The sequence below is a fragment of the Drosophila navojoa genome, chromosome 4, assembly GCF_054131105.1.
Source record: "Drosophila navojoa isolate 15081-1374.11 chromosome 4, UAZ_NAV_1.0, whole genome shotgun sequence".
In the NCBI taxonomy this organism is placed as follows: Eukaryota; Metazoa; Arthropoda; class Insecta; order Diptera; family Drosophilidae; genus Drosophila; species Drosophila navojoa.
In genome coordinates this window covers 12,451,435-12,470,385 of record NC_142892.1, presented here as the reverse complement: position 1 = coordinate 12,470,385, position 18,951 = coordinate 12,451,435, and the positions used below count along the sequence as shown (strand labels likewise).

Genomic DNA, 18,951 nt, shown 5'->3' with positions numbered 1-18,951 from the left:
TCTTAAAAGATTATATATGATGTTAATATTTTTACAATTTTAAGTGATATGTCGTTATCTTAGTCTAGTTTAAATTTAATATTTTAAATAAAAGCCTGTTTAATCTCATGGCCATATCAATGTTTATACAAAATTTGGCAGACTGCGCAGAAAAAAATCATTGCATACTTTTAGGTAATTATTTTTAAATTAATTTACTATAAAACCGATTCAAGGTTAATAAATATTGGCCTTTACTATATATATATTTAAATATATGAAAAAAGACAACAATTTTACGACACTAGCTTAAGTTCTTCAAATATCTTCATCTTCACAAATATGAAAAAGGGATAAATGATTTACGTCTATAGAATAAATTAACATATATTTAGCTTAACATAAGGTAAACAATATTAAAACAAGTTATCTCTTAGTGTAATGTCAAGCGCTAAGTGAATTGGACTTCTCCGTTTGCTTCGCCCGATACCTCAAGCCATGCTCCATGTAGGTGAACGGAGGATTCGGCTGTGTCATGCAGAAGTACAGGCCCTTCGCATTGGCCGGGTAGATGAGGCCGATGTTGATCGTGTTCTCGAAGCTGCAGTCGCCCTGCCGGAACTTGGCCCAGCTCTCGCACTTGGTGGCTGGTATCATGACGCCCTCGATGAGCGCCTCCATGAACAGCACGAATGGGTACATGTGGCTGCAGATCTTGCTGTCGCAGCCCGGCTGCAGTTTCTTGCGCGGAAAGTAGCCAATGCCATTGGGATAGATGTCCACATGGCCCAGCGCCACACGCACGCCAAACACGTCGCCCTCGCCGTGCAGCACCACCACGCGCGCCGCCACATTGTACCGGACGAGTATGTCGGTGGTGCGGCACATGGTGGCTGGATCGATGGCGATCAGCTGACCCACCTGCCGCTTGCTGCTCTTGGCAAACAAATCAGCGCCCAGCGCGGCAATATTTGCGCCCACCGAATGCCCTGCCAGCGTAATGTCCTCCGGCGCAATGCCCGCCTCCGTCAGCGAGCTGAGCAGCTTGTAGATGGAGTAGCCGTGCACGGAGAGATGGTGCCGCACTGTGTAGTACAGCTGGGCCACGTTCGTGGCAAAGTCCACGATGATGATGTTGAGGTCGCGTCGCGTCGTCTGCAACAGCATCAGGTGCTCCTGCACGCTGAAGTAACTGTCGGCGGTGTGGAACGCATTCACATAGATCAGAGTCTTGCGCTGCGGATTGATGTCGAAATCGCGCAGCTCCGGCATCGATTTGATGGGCAGCTGAATGCTCTGATTGGTGATGGTCATCACGTGCAAGCGCGCATCGCTGGGATTGATGCCATCGTAGAGCGCCATGACGCCCTCGTCGACGGGCGCATCACCTGGACGGAAGCTATTAGCGTACTGATTGCCCAATCTCGGCCAGAATCAACTTACAGAATGCACGCCAGCCGCGATTCAGCTGCTGCGACAGCAGCTCCAGATTGTGCTTCTGTATGCGATCAATGCTGGCCGTCGGCTCCGCGTGCCGCCAGATCGCGATCAGACATAGTCCGCAGAGCCATCCTCTCCAGCTCGTTGCTTGCTGCATTGCGACGACTGCTGCAGCTCAGCGGCCAACTGGGCGGTTTTATAGCCCAGCCAAGCCAAGCCAAGCTGCTTATCGCTGCGGCCAGCTGAGGCGCTTATCTGGCCACAGAATTGCAGTTTTCGTTTACAGTTGGATCTGCCGCTGACTGCAGCACGTTCGCTCAGTCGGCTCTGTCGCTTTCTGGCTCTGTCTGGCAGTTGTCTGCAGACTCGATGCGAGTCAACTCGGCTCTGGGCTCTCGCCGCTCGACTCGAGCTGCCAGATAAGCACTTTTGCCGCTGCACGTTTCGCGGACTGTCAACGATAAGTCGGCCGATCTCTATATGTATGTATGTACACATCTATATCTATAAACAGATTCGCAGTCGATCGATTAGCGCGGTTCGTGCCACAAGAAGAAAACGCTTGTTTTTGGTAGCTGCTTACGCTGATAAGTTTCATTGAAGTACTTTTTACTCTTGATTATACAGTTATCGATATACACATATGTATGTATGTATGTATGTATGTGAAGTGAGTGCGAAAAGACAACTAGGTGCTAAATGTAAATTTTACTAGATATACATATATTCTCTTGCTATAAATGTGACAATTGTCAACAATTTATCCTAATGAGGTAGCGGCGGCTGCTTTGGCACTCCCCTCCCTAGGGGAGTTACCTTCAAATCTATCTAAAACTAGGCAATAAATAAGGAAAATCAAATGTAAATTCTCTTCTCTTGTTTAAAGTAGAACTTAGATTTTAAACATTTATTTGTAACGAACACAAAAAGCAATTAAAATAATAAATAAACTGAGTGAACGACTTAAAATAAACATTTTGGTAGTCAAAAATACTTTCTGCTTCACTAGCATCGCTCCCTCCCAAAACTAAAAAGGGGGCGTGCCTGTCACGAATTCGACTCTCTGCTGGTGGCGTGCTCTGCGTATAGTTTGTGCTTAGAACTTCAGACCGGCCTGCACATCGGCCATGATGTTGGCCGACTTCTGCAGCTGCTGCACCTCGTCTTCGGTCAGGATCTGCTTCACCACGGAGGTGACACCGTTGGCATTCAGCACGCAGGGCAGCGAGAGGAACACGTCCTTGTCAATGCCGTGCTCGCCCTAAAAGAAGAGAGAGAGATGGAGGGAGAGAGGGAGAGAGGGCGAAGGTTAGGCTAGTCTACTTCCATATTGAGGCAATCTCTGCGAGACACTTACCAAGACGGACGTGGAGACGGCAGCCACGCTGCTGGTGTTCCTCAAGATGGCCGAGGCCAGGGAGGCAGTGCTCAGGCCAATGGCCCAGGAGGTGTAGCCCTTTAGCTTGATGACCTCGTAGGCCGAATCGACCACCTGCTTGTGCAGCTCGTTCCACTTCTCTGGATCCTCACCGGTGCCAATGGTGGGGTTCAGCTCGCGCAAGCGCACGCCGGCAATGTTGACGCCGGACCACACTGGCACCGAGCTGTCGCCGTGCTCGCCAATGATCCAGCCGTGGCAGGAGGTGGGTGCGACGCCCAGGCGCTGCGACATCAGGAAACGGAAGCGGGACGAGTCCAGATTGGTGCCGCTGCCAATGACGCGATTCTTGGGCAGACCGGACAGCTTCCAGGCCACGTAGGTCATGATGTCCACGGGATTGGACACCATCAGCAAAATGGTATCGGGACTGTACTGTGGGTCACAGAGAGTCAACGATTAGCTGAGGCATTCTCTACGGCAAGTGGCTTCACTTACCTCCACCAGCTTGGGGATGATGTTCTTGAGAATGTCGGTGTTGCGCTGCACCAGGGACAGGCGGGACTCGCCCTCCTTCTGGCGCACACCGGCGGTGACGATGCACAGGCGCGAGTTGGCCGAGGCGGCGTAGTCGGTGCTGGCTGTGATCTGGGGATTCTTCAGGAAGTTGGAGCCGTGCTGCAGATCCATCAGCTCGCCCTGCAGCTTGTCGGCGCAGACGTCGATCAGGCACACCTCCTTGGAGACGTTCTGGGCCAAAATGCTGAACGCGCTGGCCATGCCCACCATGCCGATGCCCACCACAGTGACCTTGTGGCCCGAGCTGGGCAAAGTTTCCGCCACCGGGGCCAAGAGACTATCCTTAACGGAGGCCATTGCTGCAAAGAGAATCGGAGCGAATTTAGCGAATGCTCTCCCAGAGATTTATGTATGTATCCATTAGTGTTAGTCGACTAGGTATGTCACGTGCTCTGCGTAAACTTGGGACACTCACACACACAAACACAGACACAGACCTATGTGTCGGCGCTGTTTAACCTTCACGAAGGTCATATTTATATAAATCTGCCGACTGCCTAGCACGCAACCCGCCGAGTTCAGAGCATAACTAATACGCAACATAGCCGAAAGAAAGAAAAATAAAATTAAAAAAAATATAAAAAAACTATCACAAATAATTCTCAATTTGCGCGCTGCTGTCTCTTTTTATATCTAGCAGTCGCTTGTGACCGGCTGGCGCTTGTGACAAGTGATATCAGGGCTAATTAACTCCCTAATGGGTCTACGTTGGGTTTTTATCGAAAAAGCCTTCAAGCGAATTGTGTTCCACGGACTAGCGCATTGACACCGCGATTCCTCAGACTCGACGCTTGCAGCGGAATATATACAATTTGCAATCAATATTTATTTGATTTATCACTTGATAACCCATTCGCATTGTTAATGGGCATTACGAATGCTCTATTTGGACACTTCAAATGAGGAAGTCTGAACCGATCTACATGATATGCATGCATGTTCGTGTGTACATATGTATATGTGTAGTCATTATGGCGCTTAGCGCCGGCTTGAACTCGTGTTGATTTGCTGTAAATATTTAATATAGATTTCCAGATAAGATTGGACACATATCGCTGCAATTGCAACAGCTGCTTATCTCTTTATTGCGAATAGTTCGTTTACTGTTCTGTGCACGTTTTTAATTAGAAATGCCCCATAACTGTTCAGAATTCTTTTATGTGTTTTGCCCTTACCCTGAACTTGAGAGTTTTCTAATTAAATGTGCGGTTTATCATGAACAAAAAAAAAAAAGCCCGTGAGCTCAGTGAGCTCTTTATAAGCTAATGGCTATGAGTGTTTGGGGCATTACGACAAAGTCATATAAGGGCAAGTGTGATAGACTTCAAGATACCCTATTGAAGTGTGCCTAGATAAAGGCTGATACACTTGAAGATACTCTATTTGAAGTGTGGTAGAGGGTGGTTCATAGAGTTTACTTATTCGTTAACTGAGAGGTAAAGTAAAGTAAAGTAATATGTGGCTATGCTTAAGAGATGAGAATCTCTAAATGTCTGACAATATTACTCTTCATCTGAAAGCTAGATTAATAATAAAGTCTACTTATATTCTTAAAAAATGCATTTGATACTATTTTATATTACTCTACATCTGAAAAGTTTTATCAATTTAAAATATGGGCCATTTTGTTTCTTATAATAAAAAACAAAATAATAAGAGTTACACTCTTTGTGAACAAGTATCAGACAGTCAGTAAAACTCGAGTATCCGGTAATCAATGCCTGAGTATTCGGTAATCAATGTCGTAAGACTAATAGAGGAGGTCCACTCCGAGTCGATTGCCTGTCTGTTGATGCAGATCAGTAATAGGTTGTAAACACTTTCTAAATATTACCTAGGGTATTTCCCAAGTCTAAACAGCTTTGCTCACATACATACCTACACATTCTTCACACCCCCTCTAACTTTGCACTTTCCCCACAATGCTTTCCGTTATAAATTATCTAAAATCGTCGCCATATAATAGATAATTGACAACATGCAGTTATTTGCTATATATTATAGAGAGTTCACAGCAAAGTGAGATCATTTGCAAATATTTTATCTAGGTATTCTCTGTCAAGCTTGGCTGAAGCTTAGCCCAAGCTAAAATTGCCACAGAGATCAAACAGATTATATGGAAACACAAAATGTAGTAGCAAGTGTCCAAGAAGCGAATGACCTTCTTTCAAAGTCAAATGTTTTCCAAATGGGAAATAATTGAACGCACAGCTGTTTATTCGAATTAACGGCGCATGCGCCAAAAACGCAAACGAAAGCGAAAGTGAAAGCAATTGTCGTCCAATTGGAATTAGAGCAGCTACCCCAATCCCCCCCTCAGCTAGGAGGAAGTGCGCACAGTGTGCGTGTGCAAGGCCAAGGGCGAGCTTTGCAAGTTGAATGCACTTTGTCTGGGCCAATGGCTCAGCGATGTTGGCCCACAATTTATCTCAGCCCTCTTCGAGTTTAGTTTGCTTACTTTTGATTGTTGTTGCTGTTGTCTTCTGGTATACACTGGGAAAGATTCACTGGATATATATGTGTATGTGTTTGTGTTTGGGCGCCTCTGTTTGGTTTCTGTTGAGGTCGTCGACGTTCCGTTCACTTTGCGCGCTCGTTGCGAACTGTTTGTGCTTGATGCGAGACTCGTTGGACTGGCGCTGCCGCTGCTGGATTTTGTAGCTGCTTCGCTCTCTGCTGCTGCTGCCGTCGCTGCTGCGGCAGCTGGCGTCAGGATGAGTGACGAAATGGCCTAAACAACATTGTGAAACTGCGAGCGAGCGCAAGCCGGCTCAGCCAGCGGTCTCTCTGTCTCTTCTCGCTCCCTCTCTTTCGCTCTCTCCGCACGCACTCTCCAAATACAGTTTTTCGACTTCATTCCCAACTAACTGGGCCTCTGTCAAGGTGACCTTTTGGTTTGCTTTGCTGTTGTTGCTGGCCGATTTGGGCGTTTCATTTGTGTTTTGTATTTTATTTTTAGCCGCGCCTCGTGTTTATTTGGTTAAATTATTCCAGGAGTTGCGGGGGAGTTCGCCACGTGTGCCATCATTTACAATTCGATGCCTTGAGCATGTCTCGAAGTAGAGGCACATGCATCTAACGGTGGTTGCGTCTCTGCCGCGTGACAGCAGCAGCGGCAGCAGAGGCGGCGGTGGCAGCTGTCTGCGTGGATCACTGGGTTTGTGTGTGTATGTGTGTGTGTGTATGGAAACCCCCTCTGTGTGTGTGTGCGTGTGTGTGTGGCTCACGTGCCATCGATCATGCTTGCATCCAGCCAAACGGAAGCAGGCAGAGAGCTGGAATACCACTCTCTCTCTCTCTCTCTCTCTCCCTCTCTCACTCCCTCCCTCTCTCTCTCTTTCTTCCTCTCTCTGTGCAAGAGTCTCCTTTGTTTAAATTGGCCAACTGCCAGGGTGCAAACCAGATGTTTCATTCCACTGCATATGCAGAGTTTTCGATTGCACCAATTTTTCATAGCATGGAATGTTCTATATCTAAGGTACATACATACATATATCTATTCTTATTATGTCCTTGTCTCATCCTATAATTCATTCAGGTCACCAAAGGGAGTTGTTAAGTTATATTACCATATTTTTAATGATTTAGTTAATCAATTTTTTGTTATATTATTATTATTTTTTTTTAATTAAGAATAAATACTATTATTAATTTCTATTTTTATTAATATATTTTATTTTATTTTAATTGATTGTCTATTTTTATTTTCTTTGCAATATCTATTTATATCAAAATAAATCTGCAAAATTTAGTTGATTCAACAATTTTTCTCTCTGTAGCGAATTGAATAATTGAATTAACATAAATAAGTTAATGCTCAGACAGCTGTGACGTCATAGGCTTACGCTCGACTGAGAGATAGAAAGGGAGAGAGAGAGCGACAGAGAGAGGGAGAGAGGGAGAGAATGAGCGTGACATTGAGAGCGCCGCATTGGCAACCGACGGCGGCGTTCGTGACTAGCTACACATGTTTCGTGTCTGCAGTTGATTCATAATTCGCCTGAATCGCGCTCCTGCTGCCCCTCCCTCTCTCAGTCCCACACACTCCTGCACAATTGCAGTTGAACTCTGGCGACGACGTCATAGACGTAGCTGCGCGAGGTAGGGGGAATCTCGGCTGACACATCCGCCGGTAGTGCAATTGACGCTCGGCTTGTGAAAGTGTTTTTGACCCACATTTGCCCCACACACTCTCATTCGTGTTGGACCAATGACGCCGCCAATGGGGGAGATTGTGAAATGTGTTTAAAAGCTTGGAGTGAGTACCTGTTGTGTGCACTCTTCAAAACGTGTTTCATGAGGGTTATTGAACTGTGTCTCGCTTGTTTGGGGCATTTCACATGAATATTGTCTTATTGCATTGGCATTTGTTTCCTCTTTCTCGATCATGAAATGCTCTTAACGTACATTTCCAAGTTATATGAGATTGTTTAGTCTAACTTTGAGAAATGTTTGGGTTTTTTTTAACTCAATTATCATTCAATTGTGTGCTATGATATACAGTGGCTTACAGCTTTATTCAACCAGTGCTAGAGTGAAAATTTTGGGAAGCTAAGAAATCTAAACCAAGAGAGATATTGAATAAATTTAAACGCAATTTGTTTATCTTATGCTTCAGCTTATGAACTAAAATGAGTTCATATAAATAGTTATTATTATTCAAAAACAAATATAAACAATTTGCAGTTTAGTTCAAGTGTACTGTATATTTATGAAAATATGTGTTTATCATCTTATGACTTTTTAATCATTTTGCACTTTGCATTGGTTGCTGCATTGACTAAAATGTCGAGTAGCGCCATCTGGCGTCTTAGCAGTGAACTTGTGTGAACGTTTGCCTTTGCTTGTTTTGTTGTTTATACTACTGACCGCTTGGTGGCGTTTGTTCGTTAGGGAGGGTAAAATGATTGTGTTTTATAAGAATATCATTTTATTATTTGGCTGACATGATATTTTGTTGATAAACAAATACAGTTGGTTAATGGAATTTATGTCAACTGTTTGTTCGGTCACAGCAAGGCCTGTAGCTCGCTACAAAGGTGTGTTAAGGTGCCTCGCAAGCAGTGCACTGCTTTAACAGGAGCCAAGTGGTGCTTAGCTGTTGTTTGTATTGTTAGTCACAATTTGTTCGTTTCTCCTCTCTTACCAATGAATTGTAATTCATAAATATTAAACTGAACTGGTACACTCTAATTAACTAAAATAAATCCTTATACTCATATATTCCTCTGCCATATATAAGTAGCACCAAATTTTGGTCCCCTTTAACAGCTGCTTTAAACGAAAGTTGATAAATGCATTTATTCAATTTGAAAGGAATTTAACGATTAGTATAGGAATTTTTCATCTTTTACAGCTCTTGGAGATGCATTCCACCTGTTTGCGATAGGGCACACCAGAAGCCAGGTTACGCAAGTGAGGCTGTGCGTTTTCTAGATTACAGCTACAAAAACATGACACAAACATTTCTCATGCTGTGCAACGCCAGCAGCAGCAGCAGCAGCAGCAACAACAACAGCAACAGCAACAGCAGCAGCAGAGTGCAATAATAATCCTTAATCTGTATTTCGCCCATTGGCAATGCGTGCCAAAACAGAAAAAGTGAAAGATGCTGAAGCCAGTGCAGTTTATGCGATAGCGCCAAGCATCGAGAAGCGAGAAGTGTTCTTATCAAGGCCAGAGCATCTGATTGCCGCTCGCTGTTGTTGCTGTTGTTGTTGCTGTTGCAGATGCAGCTGAAACGAGTAAGTCAAGTGGCACAAATGGAGTGCTTCGAGTTGTTGCTGCCACTGGGGCTTCTTCTTCTTCTTCATTTTGTTTACTGCTGCTTGGCTGGCACGCAATGCGCCTCCCAGCCTAGGCTGAGATGATGTCGCAGCAGCAGCAACTGTTGCCGCTGTAGCAGCAGCAGCAGCAGCCAATCGCCAACTGCACATTAATATTCAAAAATTGCGTTTTTATGCTAATTTTCACACACACACAGTCTTCCTCGCCCTCTGTGTCTTCCTCTCTCTCTCTGTCTCTCTCTGTCTCTTGCACTCTGTGTGTTGGGCAAGCTGTCGATAGATTACTCAATGACAAGCGAACGTTCCACATGCCCAGCCCGACCCTGCGCTCCCAGTGCTGCCTGCGCATGTTGCCTTTGCAATTGTTGTTGCTGCTGCTGCCGTTGTTGTTGTTATTTTAGCTGATGTTCATCTTTGTGTATATCGCGCATTGCAATCTTTTTTGGCAGGCCAGCCTGGCTTATTATTATTATTTCAGCTGGGCTCTAGCCACGACTTTGCTACAAAATATTACTCATACGCACCGTTGTTTATTTATGTCTATGTGTTGCTTGTCCTGCTGCTGCTGCTGGTGCTGCCGTTGTTGTTGTTGTTGTTCTTGACGTAGTTTAGCAATAATTAAGTTGTTAAATTGTTGCACGTAAGTCAAGTTGCCTCCCCTCATCTCTGCCCACCAATCCACCTGCCTCGCCGTCGCCGTCTGCGCTTGGTGGCTCCGCTTAATAATAATGTTCAGCTTGACTTACGATGCACGTCCTTGGGTTACTGATATATGTGATACTTAAGGTATTTATTACAAGCGATTGTAATCTCATGCCAGCATTTCTTTATACATATACATAGTATATGTATATGTATATATATAACAACAACAACAAGCGACAGCAGCAGCCGCCGCAGCAAACAAAAATATTTATAGACAAGACGCCCCTGTTTTTTGCTGTTGTTGTTGCTGTTGCTGCCATCGGTTGGCTTGGTTTTTTGGCCTGCCAGCAAATTAAGCGAAACTAAAATACAAAAGAGGAAAAAAAAAATAAGTTTGTGCTCCATTTGACACTAGCCTGACTAGCAAACACCCTAAGCTCCAAGCAACGGCAACTTCTTCTGTTATGAGGGTTGATCCTTTGGTATAGTTCTATTAAAAAATATTTTAGAACATATAGTAAATAATCTAATATAGTAAATAGGGAAAAATATATTAAATAATATAATAATAATAAATAATATAATAATAATTTAGGAAAAGTTTATGACTGATTGGAAATATTTTTTTAATTCATGCTTTTTTTTTAATTTTATTATTTTGGGAAATTCAAAAATAGCCAAAAAAGAAAATACAACTAGCTCTAAACATTATATATATTTATTTTAATACTTAAATTTAATATTGTTAAAACAAAACTAAAATATAAAATAAAACTAAGATAATATAATAGCAGTAAATAGTCACAGATATTTTATTTTTAATTTTAATTTAAAATATGTATTAAATATGTTAATTTCAAGTCTTCTTCTTCGCTGTGCACATAGTGCTGCATTTAAGTACATGCTATATTTAATTAAATTCCTCAAAAATAACACAATTTTCTTAATAAGTGCTCGTTAAGCGAGCTCTTCAGTTCGTTTTGTGGCATATGAGTGCATGCGCCGACTGCCTGCATGCGGCTCATTAATGCAACAGCAGCAGTGCCTGGTGGCAATACAACAAATTATATAATACATAGGCACACTCTTTATATACATACATACGTATTATATACAAGTATATACGTACATATGTCTATATTAAACTGTGTCTTGGGATGCAACTGCAGCTTGGATCAGACCAGTTTCTCAGGCTCTGCACTTGCTACGTTTTCCACATATTCTTTTTTTCTTGCATGCCAAATATGCAAAAAGCTTTTCCACGCCTGTAGCTGTATGTGTTGGTGTGTGTGTGTGTGTGTGTTTACATATAATGATTATTGTAGGTACAAGTGCGAGAAATCGTGTTAGATCGCGGGTAATAAATTCAGACACTCAACTATGTAAAAGGAGTCCTGCCACTGCAACATCGTAGCGCCCAGCGACCAGCTCACAGTGCTCAGCTCAGCAGCTCAGCAGCTTCCAATCTTCCCTCAGTGCTCAGTGCCCAGCAATGGAGGCAACTGGCCAAAGAAGCTGTTCGTTGTTTTAAGCACTTCCTTTTATTATATTTTATGGCCACTTGTTTTTCTTCTCTACAGCAGGCGGCACTTGCAGTTGCACTTGCAGTTGCAACGAGTTTTTAGTTTTATAGCCGAGTCAGTGCTTTAAAAAGGCATTAGATTAATTAATGCATGGGCAACTGGAGTTGAGTTGGCTCTCACTTCCACTGCTCACTGCTAATTGCCTAAATATGAAATGTTTGGTTCAGTCAGTCTCACATTTTGTTTCATATTCTATCTACTATTCACACACTTTTCAGCTGCAGCCCCAGCAGCAAGCCCACATAGCAAATCCTATTGCCAATTACGTGGGCAGACCTTCCAGCCAAATGCTTAGCTTGACATTTTTCCATGCCATTAAAAGACAACTTGAACAACAAAACCATATTTTGTGGTTGGTCTTTTTTTTTATATAAGTTAACACAATCGACCAGCAAAACATAAATGTTCAGATTGATCACGCGCCGTCAGCATGAATGTAGCCGTTCCCAGCGGATATTGCACAACAGCAGCAGTGGCTCCAACGCGCAACAATGTTGTTGCCCGAAGTAATGCGATGCCTCGCGTAAATATGCAATGTCAGCATAATCAGGGTTTAGGGCTAGCTTTGGATATAAGAATTTATGTCACTGTACTTTAGTTGATTTTTGATAATAAAGAACGTCGGTCGTCGCCACGGGATTATTGAAGTCTACTCATTTTGTGCAACACCGCACACTAACATCTAACATTTACAGCAAAAAAGTTTAATTGGCGCCCAACCGAAACGAACCCAAAAACAAAAAAAAAAAAAAAAAAAAAAAAAAAAAAAAAAAAAAAAAAAAAAAAAAAAAAAACGAAATTAAAACTTCGATTAAAACAAGCATTCAGTGAGATAAATACCCCACAAGTGCAAAAAAAACAGCAAGACAACTAAAACGCATAACCAAAACGAAAAAAGAAAAAAGAAAGCAGCATTAGACGAAACAGTACGCAGCGAAGACACCCACCACGAAGCGGCTCATCAGCGAAGAAACACACAACATACAGTCTACTAACATAATATAAGAACATGTGAGTAGAGTGTTCATTGCAAAAAAAGAAATTAAGGAGTAAAAACAAATAAAAATACAATTTCAACCTTTAAATATTAATTATTAATAACAAAAAACGCAGCACGCAAAATTCCCTGTCTTTACTTGCCCTATGAGTGATAGTGAGATACAAGATTTAATAACAAATTTTCGAAAAATTTACAACACAGAAAATTTAAAAATGGCTTTGAATTCAGATCAATTAAAAGCTATAGTAGAAGGCGCAGTCGCAAGCGCTTTAGCTGCTCAAAAAGATAGCTTTGATAGAAAATTAAACGAAATTGAACAACGTATAAATTCAGTACAGGTTAGCGCACCCGAGGTAGAAACTTTCAAGGAGGCAGAAATCAAAATAGGTGTTATTTGCAACGAAACCCTTGACATCATGAAGTCCCTCCCGGACTTTGAAGGAAAAAGCGAAACTTATGTATCTTGGAGAAAGGCTGCGCATATCGCATACAAGGTATATGAGAAATACGATGGTAGCTCAAAGCATTATCAAGCTTTGGGAATATTAAGAAACAAAATTAAGAACGCTGCTGATATGGTACTCTCTTCTTTCGACACTCCTCTAAATTTTAAGGCCATTATAAATCGGTTAGATTTCACGTACTCCGACAAACGACCGATATACTTAATTGAACAGGAGATGTCAACACTCCGCCAAGGAAATTTGACACTACTGCAGTACTACGAAGAGGTAGAAAAGAAACTGACTTTACTTATAAATAAGACAATCATGACCTACGACACCACCGTTGCCTCTTCGCTAAATGAGAAATATAGAGCAGACGCCCTGCGAGTATTCATCTCAGGAACCAGGAAGGCCTTAAGTGATGTCCTATTCTCAGCTAGACCAATTGATCTTCCCTCTGCATTGGCATTGGCTCAAGAAGTTGAGTCAAATCATGAACGTTATATGTTCGCCACAAATTTCGCCCGCAGTATAGAAGGAAAAGCGCAGAAGATCGAACAAAGACAGCAAGTCAGAGACAAGACTCTAGCTCAAGACCCAAAACACAACCAACCAGGAAAAAGCCCACACTACAAAAGACCAGAATTCTCACCACGACAAGAACAGGTAGAACCAATGGACGTTGACTCATCTTCTCGCTTCAGACAGGCTACGCAACACCAACAAAACGCGACCTTCTCGAAACAGACTCAGTGGCCAAATCAACAACGACGCACTCAATACGAAAACTACAATAACCAGGGACAGGCAAACAAACGACCAAACAGCGGTAGCGCACGGTTCACAGGACCGAAACAGCAAAGAGTTAACCACCTAGGAACAGAAGATACAGAATACGAGCAGGACAATAGCGAATACCAAGCGATCGCAGAAACCGAGACAGAAGACGTTGACAATGAATTGGACGAATACGACCAGGTCAATTTTTTAGGAATAAATCCCTGCTCCCGTTCATAGAGAGAACGATAGCAGGGAAAACCATAAAGTTGCTAATAGATACCGGAGCCTCAAAGAATTACGTGAGACCATTAAAAGAACTAAAAAATATTACGCCGGTAGAAAAACCCTTTCGATTAAAATCAATCCATGGCCACAACGTAGTTGACAAGAAATGCATAATGCACCTTTTTAATACCAAGACAACATTTTTCTTATTACCAAACCTCACGACATTCGATGGTATAATCGGACTTGACCTACTAAACCAAACCAACGTTTTATTAGACTTCAAAAATAAGAAACTAACAACAAACTATGGTTCTGAGACCATTAACTTTCTAAAATGCCCAGCCGTAAATTTCACAAGTGTCAAAGAAATAGAAGCCCCTCAGGCTATAACAACGGAATTTCAAACAATGCTCAAAGCCCGAGCAGGAGTATTTGCGGAACCAAATGAAGCGCTTCCGTATAATACAAATGTCATTGCAACTATTAGAACAGAGGACGAGAATCCCATTTATTCAAAATTATATCCATACCCAATGGGCGTATCAGAATTCGTAAACACAGAAACTCAAGATCTGTTAGAAAACGGTATAATACGTCCGTCCCAGTCACCATACAACAACCCCGTGTGGGTTGTAGATAAAAAAGGTACCGACGAGCAGGGAAGAAAAAAGAAACGTTTAGTTATAGACTTCAGAAAACTAAACAAAAAGACAATAGATGACAAATACCCCATTCCCAATATAGCCTCCATTTTATCCAACTTAGGCACAGCAAAGTACTTTACAACACTAGATTTAAAATCCGGATTCCACCAGATTTTACTTGCCGAAAAAGATAGAGAAAAAACAGCCTTTTCTGTAGGAAGCGGAAAGTATGAGTTCTGCAGGCTCCCTTTTGGCTTGAAAAATGCACCTAGTATTTTTCAGAGAGCCATTGACGATGTGCTCAGAGAGCAAATTGGAAAATCTTGTTATGTTTACGTAGACGACGTAATCATTTTTTCTGAAAATATGGAAAGCCATGTCAAGCATATCGCCTGGGTCCTAGATAAACTATACGAGGCCAACATGAGAGTTTCACCAGAAAAGTCGCACTTTTTCAAAGAAAGTGTAGAATACCTAGGTTTCGTAGTCTCAAGTAATGGTATAAAGACATGTCCAAGTAAAGTTGAAGCGATTCGTAACTATGAAGTACCAACAACTTTGTTTAACGTCAGATCATTCCTTGGGTTGGCAAGCTACTATAGGTGTTTCATCAAGGACTTCGCGTCTATAGCAAAACCTATAAGCGACATCTTAAAAGGCCAAAATGGCAAAGTGAGCGCCGGACAATCCAAAAAAATTCCAGTAAAATTTGACGAGAGTCAACATGCGGCATTCGAGAAGCTAAAAGAGGTTCTTGCATCCGAAAATGTAATGTTGCTCTACCCTGACTACAAGAAGCCGTTTGATTTAACAACGGACGCTTCATCCTCTGGTCTTGGGGCAGTTCTGTCACAAGGTGGAAAACCAATCACCATGATATCAAGAACATTAAAGGATAGAGAGCTTATCTTTGCAACAAATGAGAGGGAACTACTTGCAATAGTTTGGGCTTTAAAAAACCTCCGAAATTATCTATATGGGGTAAAAAATTTAAATATCTTTACGGACCATCAGCCTCTGACGTTTGCAGTATCCGACCGAAACCCGAACGCAAAAATCAGGCGTTGGAAAGCTTTTATAGATGAATATAACGCAAACATCTATTACAAGCCAGGGAAGGAGAACTACGTTGCGGACGCACTGTCACGGCATAATATTCATGCCCTAGAGGACGATGTACAGTCAGACAGAGCCACAATTCACAGCGAAATATCGCTCACATACACCATAGACACAACAGACAAACCAATCAACTGTTTCCAAAACCAAATTATAATAGAAGAAAATAATATAGCCTCTGATCGTACAGTTATCCTATTTGGTAAGAAAATCCGACATACAATTCATTTCTCAAACAGAGACTCGTTAATCAAAAGAGTTTGCGATGTAGTCAAAAAAGATGTCGTAAATGCAATCCATTGCGAGTTACCAATATTAGCATTCATACAACATAAACTAATAGAAACTTTTCCAACAACAACATTTCGATATACAAAGTACATAGTAAATGACATTTTTGATAAAAACGAACAGAAAGAAATAATTGCAACAGAACACAATCGGGCTCACAGAGCAGCCCAAGAAAATGTGAAGCAGATTTTACAAGACTATTTTTTTCCGAAAATGACAAAATTAACGAACGAAGTTGTTTCAAATTGTAAAATTTGTAAAACAGCTAAGTACAATCGTCACCCACAAAAACAAATACTTGGAGAAACACCCATACCTTCCTATGTGGGCGAAATACTACACATAGACATATACTCAACCAATAAAAAATACTTCCTTACGTGCATAGATAAATTTTCAAAATTTGCAATTGTTCAACCCATCGCTTCAAGGACAATAATTGACATACAATCAGCAATTTTACAACTTGTAAATTTTTACCGGCATACCAAGACGATCTATTGCGATAACGAGCCCTCCATAAAGTCCGAAACAATAAAATCTCTGCTAAACAATCAATATAACATTCAAATCGTAAATGCCCCACCACTCCATAGTACATCAAACGGACAAGTCGAGAGATTCCATAGCACCCTCGGTGACATTGCAAGATGCCTAACAGCTCAAAGAAAAATTACTGACACTGTTGAAACGATACTTCAAGCAACTATCGAATATAACAATACAATTCACTCAGTAACGGACAAACGACCAATCGATATAATCCACTCATCCTCCCCAGAACTCGAAATAGAGATAGGAAATAAAATTCAAAAGGCACAACAACTCCTAACAAATAGAGTAAACGAAACAAGACACAATAGACAATTCCAAATAGGCGACACAGTTTTGGAAAAAACAAACAGACGCTTAGGGAACAAACTGACACCACTATACAACGAAGGCAAAATTGACGCAGACTTGGGGACAACAGTCTTAATAAAAGGGAGGGTGGTCCACAAGGACAATCTAAGATAGGCAAAACATTAAATTCCCTTTTTTATCTTTTTAGGATTTGGACTATACTTCTTTTTGCTACAACGATAACAGCGAAATTGACTGACTATACTAACATGGACTACATACCGATCTTGGACGGATACGTAACCATTTGGACGGATTTCCAATACTTGAAGCACTCAACCAACCTTACCCTATACTCAGAAATAGTAAAAAATACGAAAGAATTAGCAAACCATTTCCCCCGATCACATATGAGAATGTTATTAGACGCAGACATACAACATATAGAAACATTAATAGCTACAGTAAATGTCCACCATAGACATGCTAGGAGTATCAATATGCTAGGCACCGTTCTAAGGGTCGTAGCTGGCACGCCAGACCATGATGATTTCGAGAAACTAAAATTTACACAGAATGAACTTGTAGAGTCAGAAAATAGGCAGATAACCATAAACACAAAAATGCAGGAACAAATTAATAAGCTAACTGACACCGTAAACCTCCTAGTAAAAAACACAAAAGTAAAACAAGTAGACACAGAGCATTTATATGAAACGCTGCTAACAAGAAATAGAATAATTATCTCAGAGTTAAAAACCTTAATACTATCAGTAACACTTGCAAAGGTTGGAATTGTAAACCCCTCCATTTTGGATTCCACTGATTTAAAAAACATTGTTAATGAACACTCTATAAATATCACTATTACTGACTTAATGGAAGTATCTCAAATTAAAGTTTTGTTAAGCGAAAATTTTCTACATTTCATTATAAGATATCCTAAGCCTAGCATAGTATGTAAAAAATTAACCGTATACCCTGTCCAACACAACGGCATCATAATAAATTTCGCCGAAGACTACAATTTAGCTGACTGTGGAAATCATGTAATATCAATAGGAAATTGTAGTACAGCCCTCACAATAACGTTCTGCAAGAAGTCACCCTACACAACATGCGCTCAACAGCTACACTCAGGGGACACCGCACATTGTTCAACTCGGCCCAGCCACCTCGAACCTCTAACCATAGTCGACGATGGAGTAATCATCATCAACGACGGAGCAGCTACAGTCAACGAGCAGATGGTAAAAGGGACGTTCCTCCTTACCTTTGACGACAAGATAAAGGTAAACAACACCGTATACCAAAACCAAAAAAACTACGTGAGGAAATCCCCGGGACCAGCGGTATCTGCGCTTTTAAATATAACAGACCACCAAGAGATACCAAGCCTGCCATACCTGCAGAAGATAAGCATAAAAAATCTGCGGGATATTGCTCAACTAGAGGAAGGGCTAGTAAGAAGGCCAATAGTATCTGGGCTAACCGTGGCCATCCTTTTACTCTCCTGCTACGCTTCGATGAAACTCTATCAAAGACATCAGAGGAACAAACGTCAACGTGATCTTCAAACATTAATTAACAGTTTCAAGAAAGCCGAGGACGTCATTCATCTAAGTGGGGGAGGAGTTAACACAATCGACCAGCAAAACATAAATGTTCAGATTGATCACGCGCCGTCAGCATGAATGTAGCCGTTCCCAGCGGATATTGCACAACAGCAGCAGTGGCTCCAACGCGCAACAATGTTGTTGCCCGAAGTAATGCGATGCCTCGCGTAAATATGCAATGTCAGCATAATCAGGGTTTAGGGCTAGCTTTGGATATAAGAATTTATGTCACTGTACTTTAGTTGATTTTTGATAATAAAGAACGTCGGTCGTCGCCACGGGATTATTGAAGTCTACTCATTTTGTGCAACACCGCACACTAACATCTAACATTTACAGCAAAAAAGCTTAATTTATATACTCTAGCTGAGGGTCTATGAGATTTGTCAGGAAAAGGGCAGTTGAAAAATTAATATAATATTAAATATGGGAATTGCATGTTGACTCTTGAAGTGTGTATATCTATATATATGTATGTGTAATGTATGCCTTCCTCTATAGTTTTTCTATGCAAAGAGGTTTGCTAGTTTCTGGGTTTCATTTGAAGAACACTTGTTTGATATTCAAGAGAAGGAGCTCTCATTGTATATTCAT

The 18,951-nt window shown here is 41.6% G+C and overlaps 2 protein-coding genes across 2 annotated transcripts; both read right to left on the bottom strand.

The window, feature by feature from the left end:
* Positions 1–216: 216 nt before the first annotated feature.
* On the bottom strand, positions 217–1,734 carry LOC108652597 (phospholipase A1 member A). The gene is made up of 2 exons (XM_018102819.2): positions 1,423–1,734; positions 217–1,367 (listed from the first exon to the last, which is right to left on the bottom strand). The coding sequence occupies exons 1-2, from the start codon at positions 1,574–1,576 to the stop codon at positions 424–426; spliced, it is 1,098 nt and encodes a 365-aa protein (XP_017958308.1). The 5' UTR covers positions 1,577–1,734; the 3' UTR covers positions 217–423.
* A 551-nt stretch (positions 1,735–2,285) lies between these two features.
* Ldh (Lactate dehydrogenase) lies at positions 2,286–6,025 on the bottom strand. The gene is made up of 4 exons (XM_030386577.2): positions 5,835–6,025; positions 3,296–3,675; positions 2,777–3,232; positions 2,286–2,680 (listed from the first exon to the last, which is right to left on the bottom strand). Exons 2-4 carry the CDS (start codon positions 3,671–3,673, stop codon positions 2,516–2,518), a joined length of 999 nt encoding a protein of 332 aa, XP_030242437.1. The 5' UTR covers positions 3,674–3,675; positions 5,835–6,025; the 3' UTR covers positions 2,286–2,515.
* Between the last annotated feature and the right edge of the window lie 12,926 nt (positions 6,026–18,951).

Excerpts from the sequence above, each read along its gene's own strand:
- Ldh (XM_030386577.2), bottom strand. The coding sequence starts at position 3,673 with ATGGCCTCCGTTAAGGATAGTCTCTTGGCCCCGGTGGCGGAAACTTTG. Across the intron at positions 3,233-3,295 it reads TCATCCCCAAGCTGGTGGAG|TACAGTCCCGATACCATTTT; the intron begins GTAAGTGAAGCC and ends TGTGACCCACAG. Across the intron at positions 2,681-2,776 it reads CCGTCTCCACGTCCGTCTTG|GGCGAGCACGGCATTGACAA; the intron begins GTAAGTGTCTCG and ends CTCTTCTTTTAG.
- LOC108652597 (XM_018102819.2), bottom strand. The coding sequence starts at position 1,576 with ATGCAGCAAGCAACGAGCTGGAGAGGATGGCTCTGCGGACTATGTCTG. Across the intron at positions 1,368-1,422 it reads TCGCGGCTGGCGTGCATTCT|GTGATGCGCCCGTCGACGAG; the intron begins GTAAGTTGATTC and ends GCTTCCGTCCAG.